At 37.2% G+C, this 18,492-nt stretch overlaps 1 protein-coding gene across 2 annotated transcripts in view; it reads left to right on the top strand.

The window, feature by feature from the left end:
• IQCJ (IQ motif containing J) overlaps positions 1–18,492 on the top strand; it is a 179,742-nt gene that overhangs the window by 137,799 nt on the left and 23,451 nt on the right. Inside the window, exon 1 of one of the 2 annotated variants that reach the window (XM_023223386.1) lies at positions 12,139–12,192. The exons of the other annotated variant lie outside the window; for it this stretch is intronic. Coding sequence (XP_023079154.1) covers positions 12,181–12,192 — 12 coding nt within the window. The 5' untranslated portion in view covers positions 12,139–12,180. Of the gene's footprint in view, positions 1–12,138; positions 12,193–18,492 lie in introns of those variants that run through there. 2 annotated transcript variants of the gene reach the window in all.

Here is an 18,492-nt window from a genome sequence, read left to right as displayed (position 1 = left end):
TCTGAAGGGAAGGGCCTGGAGGTAATTGTCCTGGAGTATTTTCCTGCAGAGAATAAAGTCATTATAAATTACTACAATTTTCTTTAAGTAGAGGCAAACACTAGTGCTTTAAAAGCACATAATATTCTGCTCAACATCTCAGAGACATCTTGGAGATGTGAATATGGATCACCTGTCAGCCTTCTACATTTTTCCCCCTTGGTCCAAATTCTTCCAAGTTAAAATAAAAGGCCCTGCTGTCTCAACCCCTTAAGCCTTACCAGTGCAGTTTTAAAAAGCAGTTTTAACACCATCCACTCTTTTCCAATATGGTGGGCTTAACCTAGAGTCAGCCTCTCTGCCGGGGAAGTGGCAGAACCAAGAAAGAATAAAAAAAAAAAAAAAGAAAAGAAAAGAAAAAAAATTATTAGAATTGAGCAGTAAACTGGAAGACACACAAGAGTGAATAAACACACAGATAGTGCTTTAAGAGAAATAAAAGGTTAAAAAAGAAAAAAAAATTAAACTTAAAAACAAAGATAAAACAGAGATTTGAGAGAATCTGACTAATATTGAAAAACATGCCAGGAAGATCCAACATATTCAATCCCTATAGAAAAAAGTCAAAGCAAGGGAACCAAATACTAAAATTATAATGCAAGAAACTTTCCTGAAATAAAAAATGATCGAAATAGAACTCCTGTGTGATCCAGCAATCCCTCTTCTGAGTAGATATCAAAAGTAAATGAAATCAGTGCCTCAAAGACATTTGCACTCCCATGTTCCTTGCAGCATTATTCACAGTAGCCAAGATACAGAAACAAGTGTCAATGGATGAACGGATAAAGAAATTGTGTGTGTTATACACACACACATGAAATATTATTCAGCCTTTAAAAAGAAGCAGATATTGTCATTTGTGACAAATTACAAGGAGATATTGCCATTTGTGACACTATGGATGAACCTGGAGGATATCATGCTAAGTGAAATATGCCAGGCACAGAAAGAAAAATATTGCAAATGTCACTTCTATGTGGAATAAAAAAAAGTCAAATTCATAGAAACAGAATAGAATGCTGGTTACCAGAGGTGGAGAGAGGGAGGAAATTGACAGATGAAGATCAAAGGTTACAAACTTGCAGTTATGTAGGATAAATAGGTCTAGAGATCTAATGTACAGCAAGAGGACTATACTTGTATTTTGAAAATCTGCTAAGAGAGTAGGTTTTAGGTACTCTTGCCATAAAAATAAAAAAGCAAAAGCAAAGAGTATGGAAGAATGCATATATTAAATTGCTTACCTATAGTAATCATTTCACTATGGATATGTAAATCAAAAGTTCATATTGTACATCTTAAGTTTATACAATAAAAAATTATCTATAAACAGCAACCTTGCTATGTACCTGAGATTACCAACCCAGAATAATAAATGCCAAGACATATTCTAGTAAAGTTATTCAACTTGAAAGAAATAGAAAAATACCCACTAGAAACCTGTGCAAAAAGTACATGTGACTTAGTGGGAAAAGTTAGATTATCATCAAATTTTCATTATGCCAGAAGAAAATGGAGCAACATATTTATACTACTCAAGGAAAGAACATGTTTGCCAAAGATTTTATATGCTTGAAAACAAAACTTCCAAGTATAGAGAGCACAAATTATTATAAACATCTAAGAACTTTAGGGATTTTGCTTCTAAGAGTCCTTGAGGAATTTGTTAGAGACTAAGCTTCAGACAATCAAAATGACGAGAGAGATGTGAGCCTATGAAGTGATGGCTAGTGTTCAATATATACTCACTAAAAAGTTCAGATGAAATAAGTGTCAAAAAGGAAACGATATAATAGGCAGTGGCCATATGCAATGATATAGACATAATAAAACTATTTGAAGAAATGGGGGATAAAAAGGAGTATAACATATGTAAAAATGTGACTGTTTTTATTAATCACAGTCAGTGGTAGCAGTATTAGTAATGTTACATGTGTAAGTGTATGACATACTTGCAGAATAAGTAAGTAATATTCTAATTCTATCACCTCATGTATCTTTGAGATACATGGTTTGGAAGATGGAGATACAGACATGCCGTAAAAAATGGTTTAGTTAAAACCCTGCTGTCCTGAAATTGAATTAGAAATATCAGAATGCACCCATGAGGCATTTTACCATATATGTTCCAGCTCTGTCTACCAAAAAGTCTTAGAAATAATGACTAGTGATTATTTCTAATACATGTTGAGTATCTGTAATCTGAAAATCCAAAATTCAAAATGCTTCAGAATTCAAAACTTCCTGAGCACCAACATGATGCCACAAGTGGAAAATTCTACGCTTCATGTGATGAGTGCACAAAGTTATTTAAAATATTGTATAAAAGTACCTCAGGCTATGTACATAAGGTGTATATGAAACACAAACGAATTTGTGTTTAGATGTGAGTCCCATCCCCAAGATAGCTCATTATGTATGTGCAAATATTCTAAAATTTAAAAAATCAGAAATTAAAAGCATTTCTGGTCCCAAGCATTTCAGATAATGGATGTTCACCCTGTAATAATCACTTATACACCCCAGATTATAATATTAAAATATCATTTCCCACTATAAACAAAACAAAACAACAACAAAAATACAAAAAAGAAATGGCTGACTCTGGGTATGTGACAGGAAGTATATAAGCCTGGACCATTTTGTCAGAGCAAATAGCCACAAAGTTAGCTGAGGCTGCAAGGGTTGTGTCAAAGGAACTCAGGAGACAATTTGGAGAGGCTCCCACTGCCCCAAAGTAGAACAATTTGAGTTATAGTAATAGGAGAAATAATAGTAATTAGAAATACCCGATATTTAATAAGATAAAACTATCAAATTTGTTTGCTTTCATGAACTCCTAGTGATGTTAAAAAGAGAACTGGCCACCTTTGCAGAATAACAAAGAACCACTTCATCCTGAAAATTGGTAAAAGAAAGTAAGATTTGTCCTCCTTCTGTGTGAATATACTACTGAGTAAGCAAACAGTAGATAAAGAAAAGTTTTTTAATAAATTTGTTTCATGTAATATGATCATATAATTAACATAGAACCATTTTTCAATCTGGCATAAATTAATGAATTTAGGTACTGAGCTTTAAAAGCTGCTATCAACAGAGATATAAGATCAGTAGATCACTGTGAACTTCCTGATGAAAGTATACACTACCACCTAATGCCTCTGCAAAAAGATCAAAGTAGAATCTAATCAAGCTTTTGAACTTAGTTTCTTGTTTAACTTCACCATGAGCATACACTCAGTAAAATCCAGACCGGGAAACTCTACAGGTCAACCTGCTTGGGTTATTCAGCAAACAAATTATAAGGGAAAGAAAGATAAAGGGAGAATTAAATATATAACAAATTCTTTTTTAAATGATAAACACAAAACACTGGCAAGGATGCAGAGAAACAGGATAGCCCATGTATTGCTCGTGGGAAAAAAAATAGGTAAAGTCACTCTAGAAAACATTTTAATAATTTATTCTAAAATTAAAACATATAACCCATAAAATTTGGCGTTTATCTCGAAAAATAGAAAGTTGTGTTCAAACAAAAATATGTACCTGATAGATTTATAATAAAACTATATCTATTGATAGAAGCTTTATTATAATAGCCAAAAATTGGAAACAACCTAAATGTTCTTCAGTGGTTGAATGATCAAACAAACTGTTACACATCCATACCATGGAATACAACTCAGCAATAAAAAAGGTACTGTTCATACACACGAAGTGAATGGACCTCCAGAAAATTATGTTATGTGGAAAAGAGCCACCCTCAAAAGGTTACATGATGTATAAATTCACTCGAATATTCTTAAAATAATGAAATCATAGAGATGGAAAAAAAGAGTATTATTTACTAGATGTAAGGATTTGGGAAAGGAGGGGCGGTTATGGCTATAACGGGGGAGCAGAGGAGCCTTGTGGTAATGGAACAGTTACGTATATTGATTGTAGTAGTTGTTAGCCAAAGCTATGTATGTGATGTAAATTTCATAGCATTATAAACACACACAAATGAGTGAATATATAATTAGTAAAATTTAAATATACTTTGTGAATTGCATCAATGTCAATTTCGTGGATTTCATGGTATACTATTAAAGAAAAAAACTTGTCTCTTAGTCACAACACTTCTGACACCAAATATGGTGTTTTTTCCACCACCAAGAAATTCTCCAATTCTCTGTAGACAGCAACTGGGTTCATTCAATTCACCGACTGGGTGTAGTCAATTCAATTCTACTGCTATTTACCTAGTGTTAGCAATAGATACCACAAGTTGGAGGGCTCAGTCCAACACTACCCCAACTTCAGATGCCATTCATAAATTCCAAGTTGCCATCTCTACTTCTGCCTGACCAGCCACAAACCGGGGATTCCCACAATTCCCTCCTCATGTTTGATATTTGCTGTAACAGCTCACAGAATTCATGATTGGTTTACTATAAAGAATACAATTCAGAAATAGCCAAATAGAAGAGATGCATAGGGCAAGGTATGTGGGAAGGGATGTGGAGCTACCATGTCCTATCCAGGCATGCCACCCTCCAGGCACCTCCAAGTGTTCACCAGCCCTTCACATGCCATTTTTTAGGGGTTTTATGGAGGTTCCATTATCTAGGCATGATGGATTAAGTTATTGACCACTGGTGATTGAACTCAATATCCAGTCCCTCTCCCATCTCCAGAGGTTGGGGGTGGGGCTGAAAGTTTTAATCCTCTACTCACATGGTTGGTTCCTCTGGCAACCAGCCCTCATCTTGAAGCTATGTAGGGCCCCTGGTGCCAGTCATCTCATTAGAATACTGAAAGACACACTCATCACTGTGAAGATTCCAAGCATCTTAGAAGTTCTTATGTATGGAGCCAGGAACTAAGACCAAATATTATAACGAAAGATGCTCTTATCACCCCTATCACTCAGGAAATGATGAGGGTTTTAGGAGCTCTGTGTCAGGAACCACGGAAAGAGACCAAATATATATTTCTAATTATATCACAACTACAGTTATGCAAGATGCTAATATTGGGGAAGGACGAGTAAAAGGTGTGTGGGACCATCCTGTAAATTTCTGGAACTTCTGCGAATCTATACTTTTAAATTAAAAGTTTTAGAAATGGGTAAGACTAAATAATAACATTTCAGGATGCCCAGTTGGGCGAGAAAAGTATAGAGAAATGTAAAAAAGCGGTTGCTTTGTAAGTTGTGATTCTGATTAGTTCTGGAGAAAGGGAGGCAAGTGTAATCAGGATAGGGCATATGAAGGGGCTTGTGACATATTTGGCAAAGTTCTATTTTTTGACTTGGGTGATGGTCACAGGAGTTTACCTTATGACTTACCAAGCTATATGTGTTTTATGTAAGTGTTGTATGTTGTATTGTGTGTGTTGTATCCATGTGCATGTATGTGTACATTCTCTAAATTTGCTTTTGTTTGTGGAGCAGAGGTGAACAGGACGCCGTTTAAGCACACACGGTAGATTGCTTTCAGCTAATACCAGACAGCTGCTGAAATCAGGAGGCTTAATGAGATGGTGCAATGCTCTTAGGTTTATGTCTTTGCATTAACAGGGAAAACCTCCAAATGATCCAGGTTTAAGTAATGGGATGCTTTCTAAATTGTTATAATTAGATAATTTTGGTAGCAACGAACACAGAAAATGCCATGTTTCACCTTGAGAATGCATGTTTTTAAAGATATCAGGAAATTCATAGGTTTGGCTGCGGCAAATTATAATCTTATGAATTTGCAATTATCATAAATTATTTAGCCACCATGAAACTGTAGATAATTGGATTCCAAGGTCTATTAAAGCTTATAACTACTTATATTGATATTTTTGAGACCTGTTTACCTCGAGTAAGCATCTTTATTATGTTATGTAGGGGATGGTAGGGTAAAATATCAAGATTATTTCCCTGAAGGGGATATCCAAGAATGCATTTGGCTTCATTCAAGTTATATCTGGGTAAATACTGGAAGTTATTATAATGGACTCCAAATGTGACATTATGGATTCAATGACTGTCTCCACACCTCAGAACTTCAAAGCTGCTGAAGGCAGAAAATAGCCAGGTCTGGAATGGACTCTCAACAAGTATTAGCTAGACAGAGCCTATTGTATGCATCAGGTTTCCCTTGCTAATTTTGGCTGGAACATTCCTCAAAGAGGATTATTCCAGAGATCTACATAGCAAAGGAGAACCTTTACGAAAAGACTATGTTGTAAATGTTTTATCAAAGAAGGAATGCATTTTCAGAAAAGCCTTTCCAATACAGGTGAGAACATGGATGTTGCAGAGAATACAGGATGCAATCCTCAATTTGAAGACTTTCCAGATATTAAGCATGACAATTTTGCATTGAAGAGAGAGGGGTAAAGAATGGTCCACAATACAATTTAATATAAATAGGGAGAAGAGAGAAGAGTAGTCATCAGGCTGGGAATGAGAGCTTTAGTGAGCTGTGTACTGCGGGGTTAGCACCATGATTCTAGGCAATTCTGAATAGTAGAGACTCCATTCCATGTTCTGTTCCAATAATTTCTTACTCCATGTCTTTCCCTCCTCATCCTCTACCTTTAGAAAACCAAGTATTTTCCCCCTGGTTATTTCCACTTGGTTTTTAGATAACAGTTGTGTCAATATCTTGAGCACATGGAGATTACATGTCTAAAAGATGTAATAGTAGTTTTAATAGCAGAAAGCTCAGCTGAGATTTAATTTCCTCTTTGGGATGTAGGCATTCTTTCTGAACATGCTGCTGTAGCTGTCTGAAGAAAAACATACCAGTTCTGACATATCTCAGTTTAGAATAAAATACCTCTCCTTATCAGTGTTGTTCACCCACTTGTTATGAAGCAATTTGGGGCAATCACAAAGATTATGAAACATAATGGTGCACTAATGGGGAATTTCACATAAGCAGAATAAAGTCATTGGGAATTTCTTGTTGACTTTAAAAAGTGATGGTCTGTTTACATAAACCTAGTATTTTCCCTTTGGTGTTGGTACCTATATAAGAAAATTAATATGTGGTTTAGAATGGATAAATCTATAGAAGAAAGACTTAATCTTCTGCACAATCTACCTTTGATGTTACTAGACATGATGAGGTACTCAATTGTTGTTAATAGATTATAATATGCAGGGGGTAAATGGATCCTCTGATCCACAATGCTGTTATAGCCTCATCACATGACAAAGCAGATTTGGCCACACTGTCTTTTGTTTTCTTATCTGTCTGCCTGCCTTGTCTCTGTCTCTGGCAGTGAATGCCATTTTTACTGAATAAGCCTCTAATCCACACCCTGGAATTTTACATTTTAACTTTGGTGGCATTTCCATCACTCTTTCCACATTCTGCACACAGGCATGCCATTTCATTCGGCCAATAAGGAGCAATTCCCCAGCAGTGAGCCCATGGGTCCACTCTTAGCCTTTTCTTGGCCCTCTCTAGAATGGAGCTTTTTCAAGCTCCTTTGTCATGCATACAACAGTTAGGCTTATTTGATCTCATTCTGTCCTGAATGTCAAAATGTTTAAGTCGGTTTTTGCATAGAAACAGTCTTCAACAACTCCTTTTCTTCTCTCTGGTTATATTGGGCCTTTCAGGCTGTAGGAAGATAGGGGCTGTGTCTTCTTATTAGCTTCCCCTTCCGCCGCCATCATAGACCCATCCTTAGCACAGTGTCTAACACTTGATTACGTTTTTGTTAAACAATGAATGGAACAATGATTAAATGACTAAAAGTTTTCTTGCTTGTGCCCCTTTTTTTCATATTCTTTCTCAACTTCTGTTTTCAATGTCATGCTTTCTGTGTTGTGGCTTCTACTCAACTCCACAGTTTCCTCCTCCTCCCTCCCTCTCCTCTTCTCCTTCCTCCTCTCCCTTCCCCTCCTCCTCCCCCTCCTCCTTTTTTTCTTTTCCTTTTTCCGGGTTAAAGTTGCTTGCCACCTCAACCACAGTTTTGTTAATTTTTTAAAAAATTCAGCTTTTAGATACAGGGGGTCCATGTGTAGGATTGTTACATGGGTATATTGGACCCAGGTAGTAAGCACAGTACCCAACAGGTACTTTTTCATCCCATGTCCCTTGCCTCCTTCCCTCCACCCTCTTATAATCTGCAGTGTCTATTGTACCTATTTATGTCCAGGTATGCTTAATGTTTAGCTCCCACTTACAAGTGAGAACATGCAGTGTTTGGTTTTCTATTCCTGCATTAATTCTCTTATGATTATGGCCTCAACTCCATCTAGGTTTCTGCAAAGGACATGATTTCATTCTTTTTTATGCCTGTGTAGTATTCCATAATGTGTATACACCACATTTTCTTTATCCAATCTGTCACTGATGGGCAGCTAGGTTAATTCCATGTCATTTCTATTGTGAATAGCATGGCAATGAACATACAAGTGCATGTATCTTTTTTGATTTTTTTTTTTTTTTTTTTTTTTTTTTTTTTTTTTTTTTTTTTTTTTTGAGAGGGAGTCTCGCTCTGTCACCCGGGCTGGAGTGCAGTGGCTGGATCTCAGCTCACTGCAAGCTCCGCCTCCCAGGTTTACGCCATTCTCCTGCCTCAGCCTCCAGAGTAGCTGGGACTACAGGCGCCCGCCACCTCACCCGGCTAGTTTTTTGTATTTTGTAGTAGAGATGGGGTTTCACCGTGTTAGCCAGGATGGTCTCGATCTCCTGACCTCGTGATCCGTCCGTCTCGGCCTCCCAAAGTGCTGGGATTACAGGCTTGAGCTACCGCGTGCCCGGCCATTTTTTGATATTTTTAATGAATATCTATTGGATATTCCTCTTAACACTTAAGTTATTGCTGTGTGCACTTAAGAATTATGCTGAATGCTAAAATTTATGATACTTGATGTATCCAGGAGATCATAATACAAGCTCAGAAAACCCAGCATCTACTGGGTCTGATAAGCAATCAAGTGTAGAAATGAACTTACTTTCCCTTCCCTAAGTACAGTGATGCCTGCTTCGTACAATCTCACATAGAAAGAAGGCATTAGACATACATGGATTTCACCTTCCTCCCTAACAAGCAATGAGGAAATATAATAAAGGCCTATGGCATTTAAAGGAAGAATGCTACCTTCACAAATACTTTTTAAAAAACTTTATCCATTGTTAATAGAACTCACACTATTACATATTTTCTAGCCATATTAATTTTAAAAACACATGATACTCACTTTCTGTCTTCTCTAGGGTAGTGTTTGTCAAATTATCTACCCAGAAATCTCAAAGGCAGAAAATAGCGACTGTGTGTATTATTATTGGGGGTGTGTAGGAAAAATAGCCATATTCAAACCTAAATATTATTTGAGGCCTCCTGTTTTAGCTCTAAAATTAATTCAAACTTTGTACTACATTTTGAAATCATGCTTTTGCTGTTCATGGAGTAAACTTGATATTCTGGGAAGATGTATGCCTGACCACAAGCTCCACATACCCCTAGTTTGTAGCTTGCACGCCCCAGTTGGCCAAACTAGGGTTTGTAAGTTAGAAAGATATTTAGAATTAATGGGAAAAAAGATTCTGCTCCCAACATTTAGGCTATAGTAAGGAGGATCAGACATCGTATATGGGCAACATAAAGGTTATACCCAGCATAGCCACATCCAGCTGTAAGAGTCTGGGGAGTGAAAGCTTACATCAAATGAGGAAACCTCCAGAAATTTCAAGAGGAGACGATATTCCAGGCAGTAGAAACCTTCATATATGTCTTCGGTGAAAATATAGTTTAGGATCTGGTTTTCAGTTTCTTGTTTCTTCCCCCCACATCTAGTCTGTGATCACCTTATCTCATTCATGTTTCCTGATAATCACATTCTTATGAATTCTTTTATTTCCTGCAAGCTAGGAAATAATAAAATTAAGCTTGTTTAAGAATCGTTCCTTTTGATGTGCTGCTGGATTCAGTTTGCCAGTATTTTATTGAGGAGTTTTGTGTCGATGTTCATCAGGAATATTGGCCTGAAACTTTCTTTTTTTTGTTGTGTCTTGGCCAGGTTTTGGTATTAGGATGGTGCTGGCCTCATAAAATGAGTTAGGGAGGAGTCCCTCTTTTTCTATTTGTTTGGAATAGTTTCAGAAGAAATGGTACCAGCTCCTCTTTGTACCTCTGGCAGAATTCGGCTGTGAATCTGTCTGGTCCTGGGCTTTTATTGATTGATAGGCTATTAATTACTGCCTCAATTTCAGAACTTGTTATTGGTCTATTCAGGGATGCGACTTCTTCCTGATTTAGTCTTGGGAGGGTGTATGTGTCCAGGAATTTATTCATTTCTTCAAGATTTTCTAGTTTATTTGCATAGAGTTGTTTATAATATTCTTTGATGGTAGCTTGTATTTCTGTGGAATCAGTGGTGATATCCCCTTTATCATTTTTATTGTGTCTATTTGATTCTTCTCTCTTTTCTTCTTTATTAGTCTAGCTAGCAGTTTATCTATTTTGTTGATCTTTTCAAAACACCAGCTCCTGGATTCATTGATTTTTTTGAAGGATTTTTTTGTGTCTCTAACTCCTTCAGTTCTGCTCTAATCTTATTTATTTCTTGTCTTCTGCTAGCTTTTGAATTTGTTTGCTCTCACTTTTCTTGTTGTTTTAATTGTGATGTTAGGGTGTTGATTTTAGATCTTTCCTGGTTTCTCCTGTGGGCATTTAGTGCTATAAATTTCCCTCTAAATACTGCTTTAGCTGTGTCCCAGAGATTCTGGTATGTTGTGTCTTTGTTCTCATTGGTTTCAAATAACTTATTTATTTCTGCCTTAATTTCCTTATTTACCCAGTAGTCATTCAGGAGCAAGTTGTTCAGTTTCCATGTAGTTGTGTGGTGTTGAGAGAGTTTCTTTCTTTCTTTTTTTTTTTTTGAAATGGAGTGTCTCACTGTGTCACCCAGACTGGAGTGCAGTGGTGTGATCTCAGCTCATTGAGTGAGTTTCTTAATCCTGAGTTCTAATTTGATTGCACTGTGGTCTGAGAGACTGTTTGTTATGATTTCCATTCTTTTGCATTTGCTGAGGAGTGTTTTACTTCCAATTATGTGGTCAGTTTTAGAGTAAGTGCTATGTGGTGCTGAGAAGAATGTATATTGTGTTGATTTGCGGTGGAGAGCTCTGTAGATGTCTGTTAGGTCTGCTTGGTCCAGAGCTGAGATCAAGTCCTGAATATACTTGTTAATTTTCTGTCTTGTTGATCTAATAATGACAACAAGATTGTTGTGGGGTGTTAAAGTCTCCCACTATTAATGTGTGGGAAAGAATCATTCCTAAAGAGGGCTTTAAACGAAAACTTTCAGGTCAAATAGGTGGGGTTTGGCTGAGAGCTGTGTGACGGATCTTCTGAGATAGGTAGGACTTAATATCCAGGTAGAGAGATTTGTTCCAATATATAATGCTCTCCTAGGGACTGCTCTCCAGATAATTGAGGTAATGCTGTGCTATTTAATGATAATACAGACACTGCAATATATTCTACCCTTTTCTTTCTTCTTTAAAAGATTCTCTTATTGATTTATTTAAACCCACATCTGGACTGCTTCATCCCAAGTTTTTGAGTTCATGATCTTATTCTGGGTTTTGATGACATGTTTATGTTCCAAGAGAATTAAGTAGGTTGGGGATGGAAAGAGAGGGCATGTCACACAGAACTTGGTATGAAGTTCTGCCAGGCCCAGGGGCTTAGGCTCTATCTGCTAGGTGGGGGTGGGGGGGGGGGGGGGGGGGTGTCAAGAAAGATTCCAAGGAGTTGACTGTCCTGATGAGTTTGGCATTTCAGGTTTCTCCTTCTGGCAGGTAATAAGTCTTCAAATAAGGATGGTACAAATAGGTAGTGTTCCAGAGGCCATTTGGCAAAACTGGGTAACTAATGGGAAATGGGTTGAGAGTGAACCAAGAGAAGATACTTAGGTTAACATCCATGTTTTGAAGAGACTGAGATACATAATAGTAAAAATCTATGTGATAGTTACAATGACTAATGTCATCGAGCACCTGCTATTTGCCTGGTGCAAGACTGAATTTTTAATCAAGCTTTGAAATTTGGTTCAACTAGTGTCCCCATTTTACAGATGATAAAACTGAGTCACACCACCCAAGATTACACAGGAATGGAGCCAAGCTGGGTACCACAGGAATGAAAAGACAAGTAAGACGTAATTGCTATCCTCGGTGTGACACTTAAGGAATCTCTCTATGGATGATCAGCACTTTAGAGTACACAAAACACTTTTAAATATGTTATTTTAATTAATCCCCACCTAGTACTGTGTAGTAGGCTTTGCCATCGTCATCTTACATATGATGAAACTGAGATCTAAATGGAAGGAGTTGCTTTCTAAGATCGGATAGTAATTAGGTGACACATCTAATTTAAATGATAAATCTAGCACTTTGCAGAACATTACAACTTCTTTACAAATACCATGGGTGAGATACTGCTGCTACTCACACTGGTGTAAGTCCCAAGTCATTCATGGGAAAAGAGTGCAGATGACACAGTTTAGATTCTGGGATCAGACTGCTTATTATATTGGCACCTCATTTCTGCTATAAGACCTTGGACAAGTTACTTAATCTCCTAAGTATGTTTTCTTATCCAAGAAATGGGAATAATAATGGCATCTTTTTCTATTTTTATAAGGCTTCAGTGATAATTTTTAAGAGATAATTCATGCAACATGCCTGGAGCCTAGTAAAAGTCAATTAATGTTAGTAGTAATAAAAATAGTTCAAAGAAATGACATAGAATTAGTTGCAGAAGGAAATACTAAAATATATAGAATCACATTTCAAATGAATTTTGAAGAATTTCAGAAGGTATAAGAGAAGCAATCCTGTGGCTAGGGAGTTAAGAATGTTTTTAATTCTGAAGATTGTTTTTGTTTAAGTTAGCAGTAGGGTTTATGAGCAGAAGAGTTAAATTATTGGAGATGGGCCAGGCACAGTGATTCATGCCTGTAATCCCAGCACTTTGGGAGGCCAAGGCAAAAAGATTGCTTGAGGCCAGGAGATTGAGACCAGCCTGTACAACCCTGTCTCTACACTAATAATAATAATAATAATAATAATAATAATAATAATAATAATAATAATGTTTTAAATAGTTGAATATGTACTTAAAGAAAAGCAATTAGGAAGCACAATGAAATAGTCCCAGAGAGAAGAATGAAGGCCCTGAACAAGGGTGGTAGTGGAGGGGATAGAGAGGGGGAGATAGATCAGTATGAGGGGCTGCAGGGCATTTTGGGAGCTCTTCCCAGCATGCATTTGGATTGCTTCCTCACAACATCACTTGGTAAATGCATAAGAAATGCAAACTCATTTTCTAACCCGGCTAAGCAAAAAAATCTAATCTGGATGGTGTTTGCTACACTACAACAAAATGCATTCCAGAATCAGGTATAAACAATTTGGGAGTTACATGTTGTTCTGATTGCTTGCACTTTGTTTTTGTCCTTTGATGCAAGAAACCCAGAGTTGGTGTATGGATTCACGTATCCACATTTGTTGTTCTGTCTGCATTCTGAGAGGGTGTTTATTTATTGGCTTCTGTGCTTATTTGTGCTTGTGTTCTCATCTTGAAGCATGGTCTCTAGGATAATTTTCTCAGAAGGCAGAAACATATGAAATGTAAAAATATCTACACCCTTGTGCCTATACCTATATTTTGATCTCAGTTGAATTTTTATAGTTGTCCTGCTGTTAAGCTGAATTAACATTGAGCGAAGAGACCACTTAAAAAATTTTACTAGTAGTGTTTCAATTTCTTGTATCCTAGATTTAATGGAAGTGCTTAGACATTTTGTAATGAGCTGGTTCTTCATTCTATAATGATAGTTTTTGAACGTCATGATCTAAAACTAGCAAAAGTTTTGAGACCATGTACTACTTATGGAAAGGAGAGAGGAATATTGAAGCCTGAAGGTTATTTTCCAAAATAGCACTGGGCTGGTTTATCCTGTCTAACAATCCTGGATCCAGTGCAGGTGGATTGCAGTTTGCTGGTGCTTATTCAGATTAGGGCAAAGAGCTGGCTGGCTTGAATGATCTGGCTGTTAAGTGTACCCTTCCAGATCCTCTTGGAGGATCTCAGGGACTGAAATTATCTCAGATTCAAGGTTACCAGGGACAATGACTTAACCAGTTAAAATTAGATTTGTACTTGCTATGTTTCCACTTAGATTGAGTGTTTGACATTTTCATACGTGGCAGGCAAAAGCTTTTATGTCCTAATGTTTATGAACGTAACCTGGCTGGTCAAACAAGAATAAAGAATGAGCTATCACAACAATTTTCAATTTTCATAGGCATATCTTATGTTTCTAAGTTTCTAAGTTTACAATATATGAGGCAGCTAATATTAATAATAAGTCCACTGTCAACAAGTGTAGTAAGGCACAGGAATATCTCACTCAGTCATTACTGCTGTAAGATCACAGTCTCTCTGAATCTCATTGGACATTCAAAATGTCCTTAAAGTGTTAGAAACAGGCAAATCTCTTTTTAAGTCTACTACCTCATGTATGCTTCATGTGCCCATAACTTAACTGAATGAATCCTTTAAATGAGCTGTTGATGTCCTATTTGCAATTTTTTTCCTCCCAAAGAAATTCGTGTTTAGCTGCAAGGTAACTTCCCTGTGTGAAATTTACAGGTTTGCCAGCCATAGAAAATATTAATGCATAATATATAAACAAAATGTATACTCCTTTTGCAAACAAATGGCAAAAGTAAAACAAGGAATTTAGTTCTTGCTTTCCAAAGGGAGAATACATGAATCTTGCATTTTTATTTTTGATGCCTTTTTACCTTTAAATATATGAGATGACTATTAATGCCCATATTCACAGCAGGGATAGAAGGGAAATGGCAGTAAATTGTAAAGCACATTTACATTATAACAAGGCCTGTGGAAGCACTGTAATTCACACAGTTATTTCAACAGAGGTTTGGACTCCCTCCAATTTAATTTTCTGAAGTTGGGCTGTGCAGCTGGGTCATTCCTGGTCTAATCTGGGAAATGTATCTCTTAAGGCTGTGGATCAGAATGCCAGCCTCACAGCTGTCACCAAGGAGCATCATTTACAGCCACTGAGGTCTGAGGGCAAAGCGTCAGAATCACTTAATGTGAACACAGCAGCCTAGCTAGCTTCATAAATTCTGTTGCAAAGAGCAATAATCAATATTTCATGTTTAATGATGCAGAGCTAAAATTACTATAGATTTTATGTCTTCTACTTTTCCAAATTATGCAAACATTAGTAACCCCTTTTTTAGTGCCCTTATTACACTTCCATTAAAAAACAGATGGAGGGGAGCGGGTGAGGAAGCCTGGTAATATATAATGAAATTATTGAATAGTCAAAAGCATCAGAAGTGATTCTGGTTTTTAATTTTTGTTAAATAGTTGCCCTTAGGTTAATATATAATTATTTCCAATACAAAAAAACCTGATTTATGCAAGTGGCACAGGTTTTGTCACCCATAGCTACACAGTGAAGAAAATTGCAGATTGTTTTCACGTTTTAAGTTAACTTGAGGCTCTGGGATATGCTAGGATTAAATGGTCATGATGTAAGTCAGAAAAGTTAAAAGGTTGGCATTTAGAAACAAGTGAACAAGTGTACTTTAGAGAAAAAGCAATTTTGATTGTATTTCTTATTTTAAACCTGTCCAAAGAACATATGCTGCTTGTTTAGACAATGGAAGTGGTAGAGATTGAAAAAGGAGGAAAAACAAAAAACAAACCAGAACAGTGTTTTATTACTGGGCAGGTCAAGAAGCTGACTAAGCAGCCACAGAGATGGGCTTGTCTAACGTCTTAGCTATTCCACTGTCTGTGACAGAAGAAAAACCTCCAGGATGGAGACAGGAGGGTAAAGCCAGACACAAAAGGATAAAATTCAACATCCACCATTCATTCTAATGGTTCACACCCAAGTTACTTTAGAACAACTTTTACAGCAGTGGGAAGCCTGGAAAGTAGGCAATAATTTTTCACCATAACAAAGTAGCCTAGATTCCTTTGCCACTCATAACACAGACTTCATTTGGAGAAATGGGATTAAGGATTCTGGAATGCTGTGTGTCTGGATTGTACTTGAATAATTTAGCTTGTATTTTGTAGAGAGGTCTAGCCTACATTTAAAAGAAAAGAAGTAAATAGAGCATAGTAGAAATTGTCCTGTTATTTGGTGAGTCAAACTGAACCAGAAAGCTGGGTTCAGGTCCTTGAGTAGTAACAGCTTCTCCTATAAAGATTAGTCATCAAATACACAGGTTCTTCTGGTAAATAATATGATTAATTAATGTGATTAGTTAAGTTTATTGGTTTATAGAAAAAGAATTGCAAAAACAGGACAAACAAAAGAAACTTAGGATTCTTGAAGCATATCAACCTGGATTCAGGGACAGCTCATGTAAAAGGGCAACTGAGAGTTTAATGAAGTGACTGTTCACATAGATGTGGCAGAGTAGAGGAGAAGCCACAAGGAAGAAGGAAGCATCTGGGGTTATCAGTAGTTGGAGGGGGAAAAGGGAGGGAGAGGAAGGAAGGGTAGGTCTTGGAGGGATGAGAAAATGGAGCAGTTATGGAAATATGCACTATCCTGTGGGAAAGGCCACTCTGTGGAAACTATGGCCATTAGTTATGTCCAACCTATGCTCCAGCAAGAGAGGAGAACAAAGAGAAAAAATATTCCAACTTCTTTCTTCTGTTATTCTCTGGGCTCATGCCAGTGCCTGCCTCTGCTCAAACATTCCCCAAGGCCGTAGAATAAAGGGCCTAATAGATAAAGCCCAAAATTATGAGCCTCTCAGGCCACAGCAAAGAATGGAGAAGAGTAAAGACTGTATCTGACAGGCAGACAATGGTCAGCAGAGGATATAAAATTACTTGGGATTTTTTGGACCATTAAGCTACTAAAGTTTCTTTTCATGTTAGTCAGAATAACACATTCATTTATTCAACAGATAATATCAAGCACCTCTTCAATAACTCATTTTGGAAACAGGCACATCAAAGTGAATAAGTTACCATCCCTGACCTTGAAGAGCTGAGTGGGGGAGGCAGGTGAAGAGTAAATACTAAAAATAGAGATCACCAGAGGTTGCAGAGGAAGGAGGGTGGGGTACCCAACTTTCTTGTTGGGTTAGAAATATCTGTTTGGAGGAGCGGAAAATTGGGGTCTTCCTGAAAGAAGAATGGTGTGCATCAGTAAAAGAGTTAGAGGCATGCTTCACTGAAATGTCCAGTGGGCATGTGATTTCTGGGATTTTGTGATGAATCATTTGACCGGGCTCAGAGAAGAAGTGTGTGTAGGGGCCAATGAGGTGGAGTGGGGAGAGGCGGGCTGGGCCCTGTCACACAGACCTTGGCTGAGGAGTTTGGAATCTATCCTGACAGCAATAGGGAGCTAGTAGAAAAATGGCATTGGTTTCTAGTAAGAAAATGGTATTGCCAGATATAAAATCAGAGACAAATGGAACTAGTAAGAGAAACCAATGATGGGATAGATCTATTTGTATATGCTTTTAATAGTAAAATAAAACAAAGCTTTCTCAAAGGATTAAACTCTGAGTGAAGATCTGTGGAGTAATTTGACTTGCTTATCCATCTCTGAGAAAATGAGGACATGGTTTGGAACTTCCAGGCCAATTGAATTGAAGTGTTTTTGTATAGTTAGCTTAAATAACCAAATGATGAAATCAATCCTCCAAATTGTCAGCAGAGCAGCTGCTCAGAAAGCTCTTGTTAGTCATTGACCTTATGTTTAATATGATTTCCTAGAATGGAGATAGTCAGATATTGAATAAAGTACTGCATCAAAGCCCTCCCCACCCAGCAAGCTTTCTGCAATGAAATATCCAAGGAAAGGCGAGTGGCTGGCACAAATTGCAAAAAGGCTTTTCTTTATGCCTGCTAAGTCCCCAGAGAAAAAAGAATAGAAGAAAGCATGCCACAGCCACATCTTGGAGAAGAAAGTGGCAGGACTGGCAGTAGCTCCATCCCCTTTCTAATCATGATGCGGGGGGGGGGGGGGGAAATTACAACATAAAAATTCATCTTTGGTTTTTAAGAATAGTTAAGATTTCTCATTCAAACTATTTCCTTGCTATATCAAAGCAGCTTCAAGTCTGACCATTTCCAGTCCTGCACCGCATAATGACATTTGGTCAATACTGATCACATATACAACCCATAACAACAAAACATTACGAAGGTTGCAATACAATATTTTTACTGTACTTTTTCTAGATTTGGATATGTTTAGATATACAAATATTTACCATTGTGTTATAATTTTCTTACAGTAACATATGCTTTATAGGTTTGTAACCCCAGAGCAATAGGCTGTATCACATTGCCCAGGTGTGTAGTAGGCTATACCATCTAGGTTTGTGTAAGCATACTCTCTGATGTTCACACAATGATGAAATCTCCTAA

This window comes from Piliocolobus tephrosceles, chromosome 2 (genome assembly GCF_002776525.5).
Source record: "Piliocolobus tephrosceles isolate RC106 chromosome 2, ASM277652v3, whole genome shotgun sequence".
Lineage (NCBI taxonomy): Eukaryota > Metazoa > Chordata > Mammalia > Primates > Cercopithecidae > Piliocolobus > Piliocolobus tephrosceles.
Note: the sequence above shows the minus strand (reverse complement) of the source record. Positions and strands in the feature narration are given on the sequence as shown.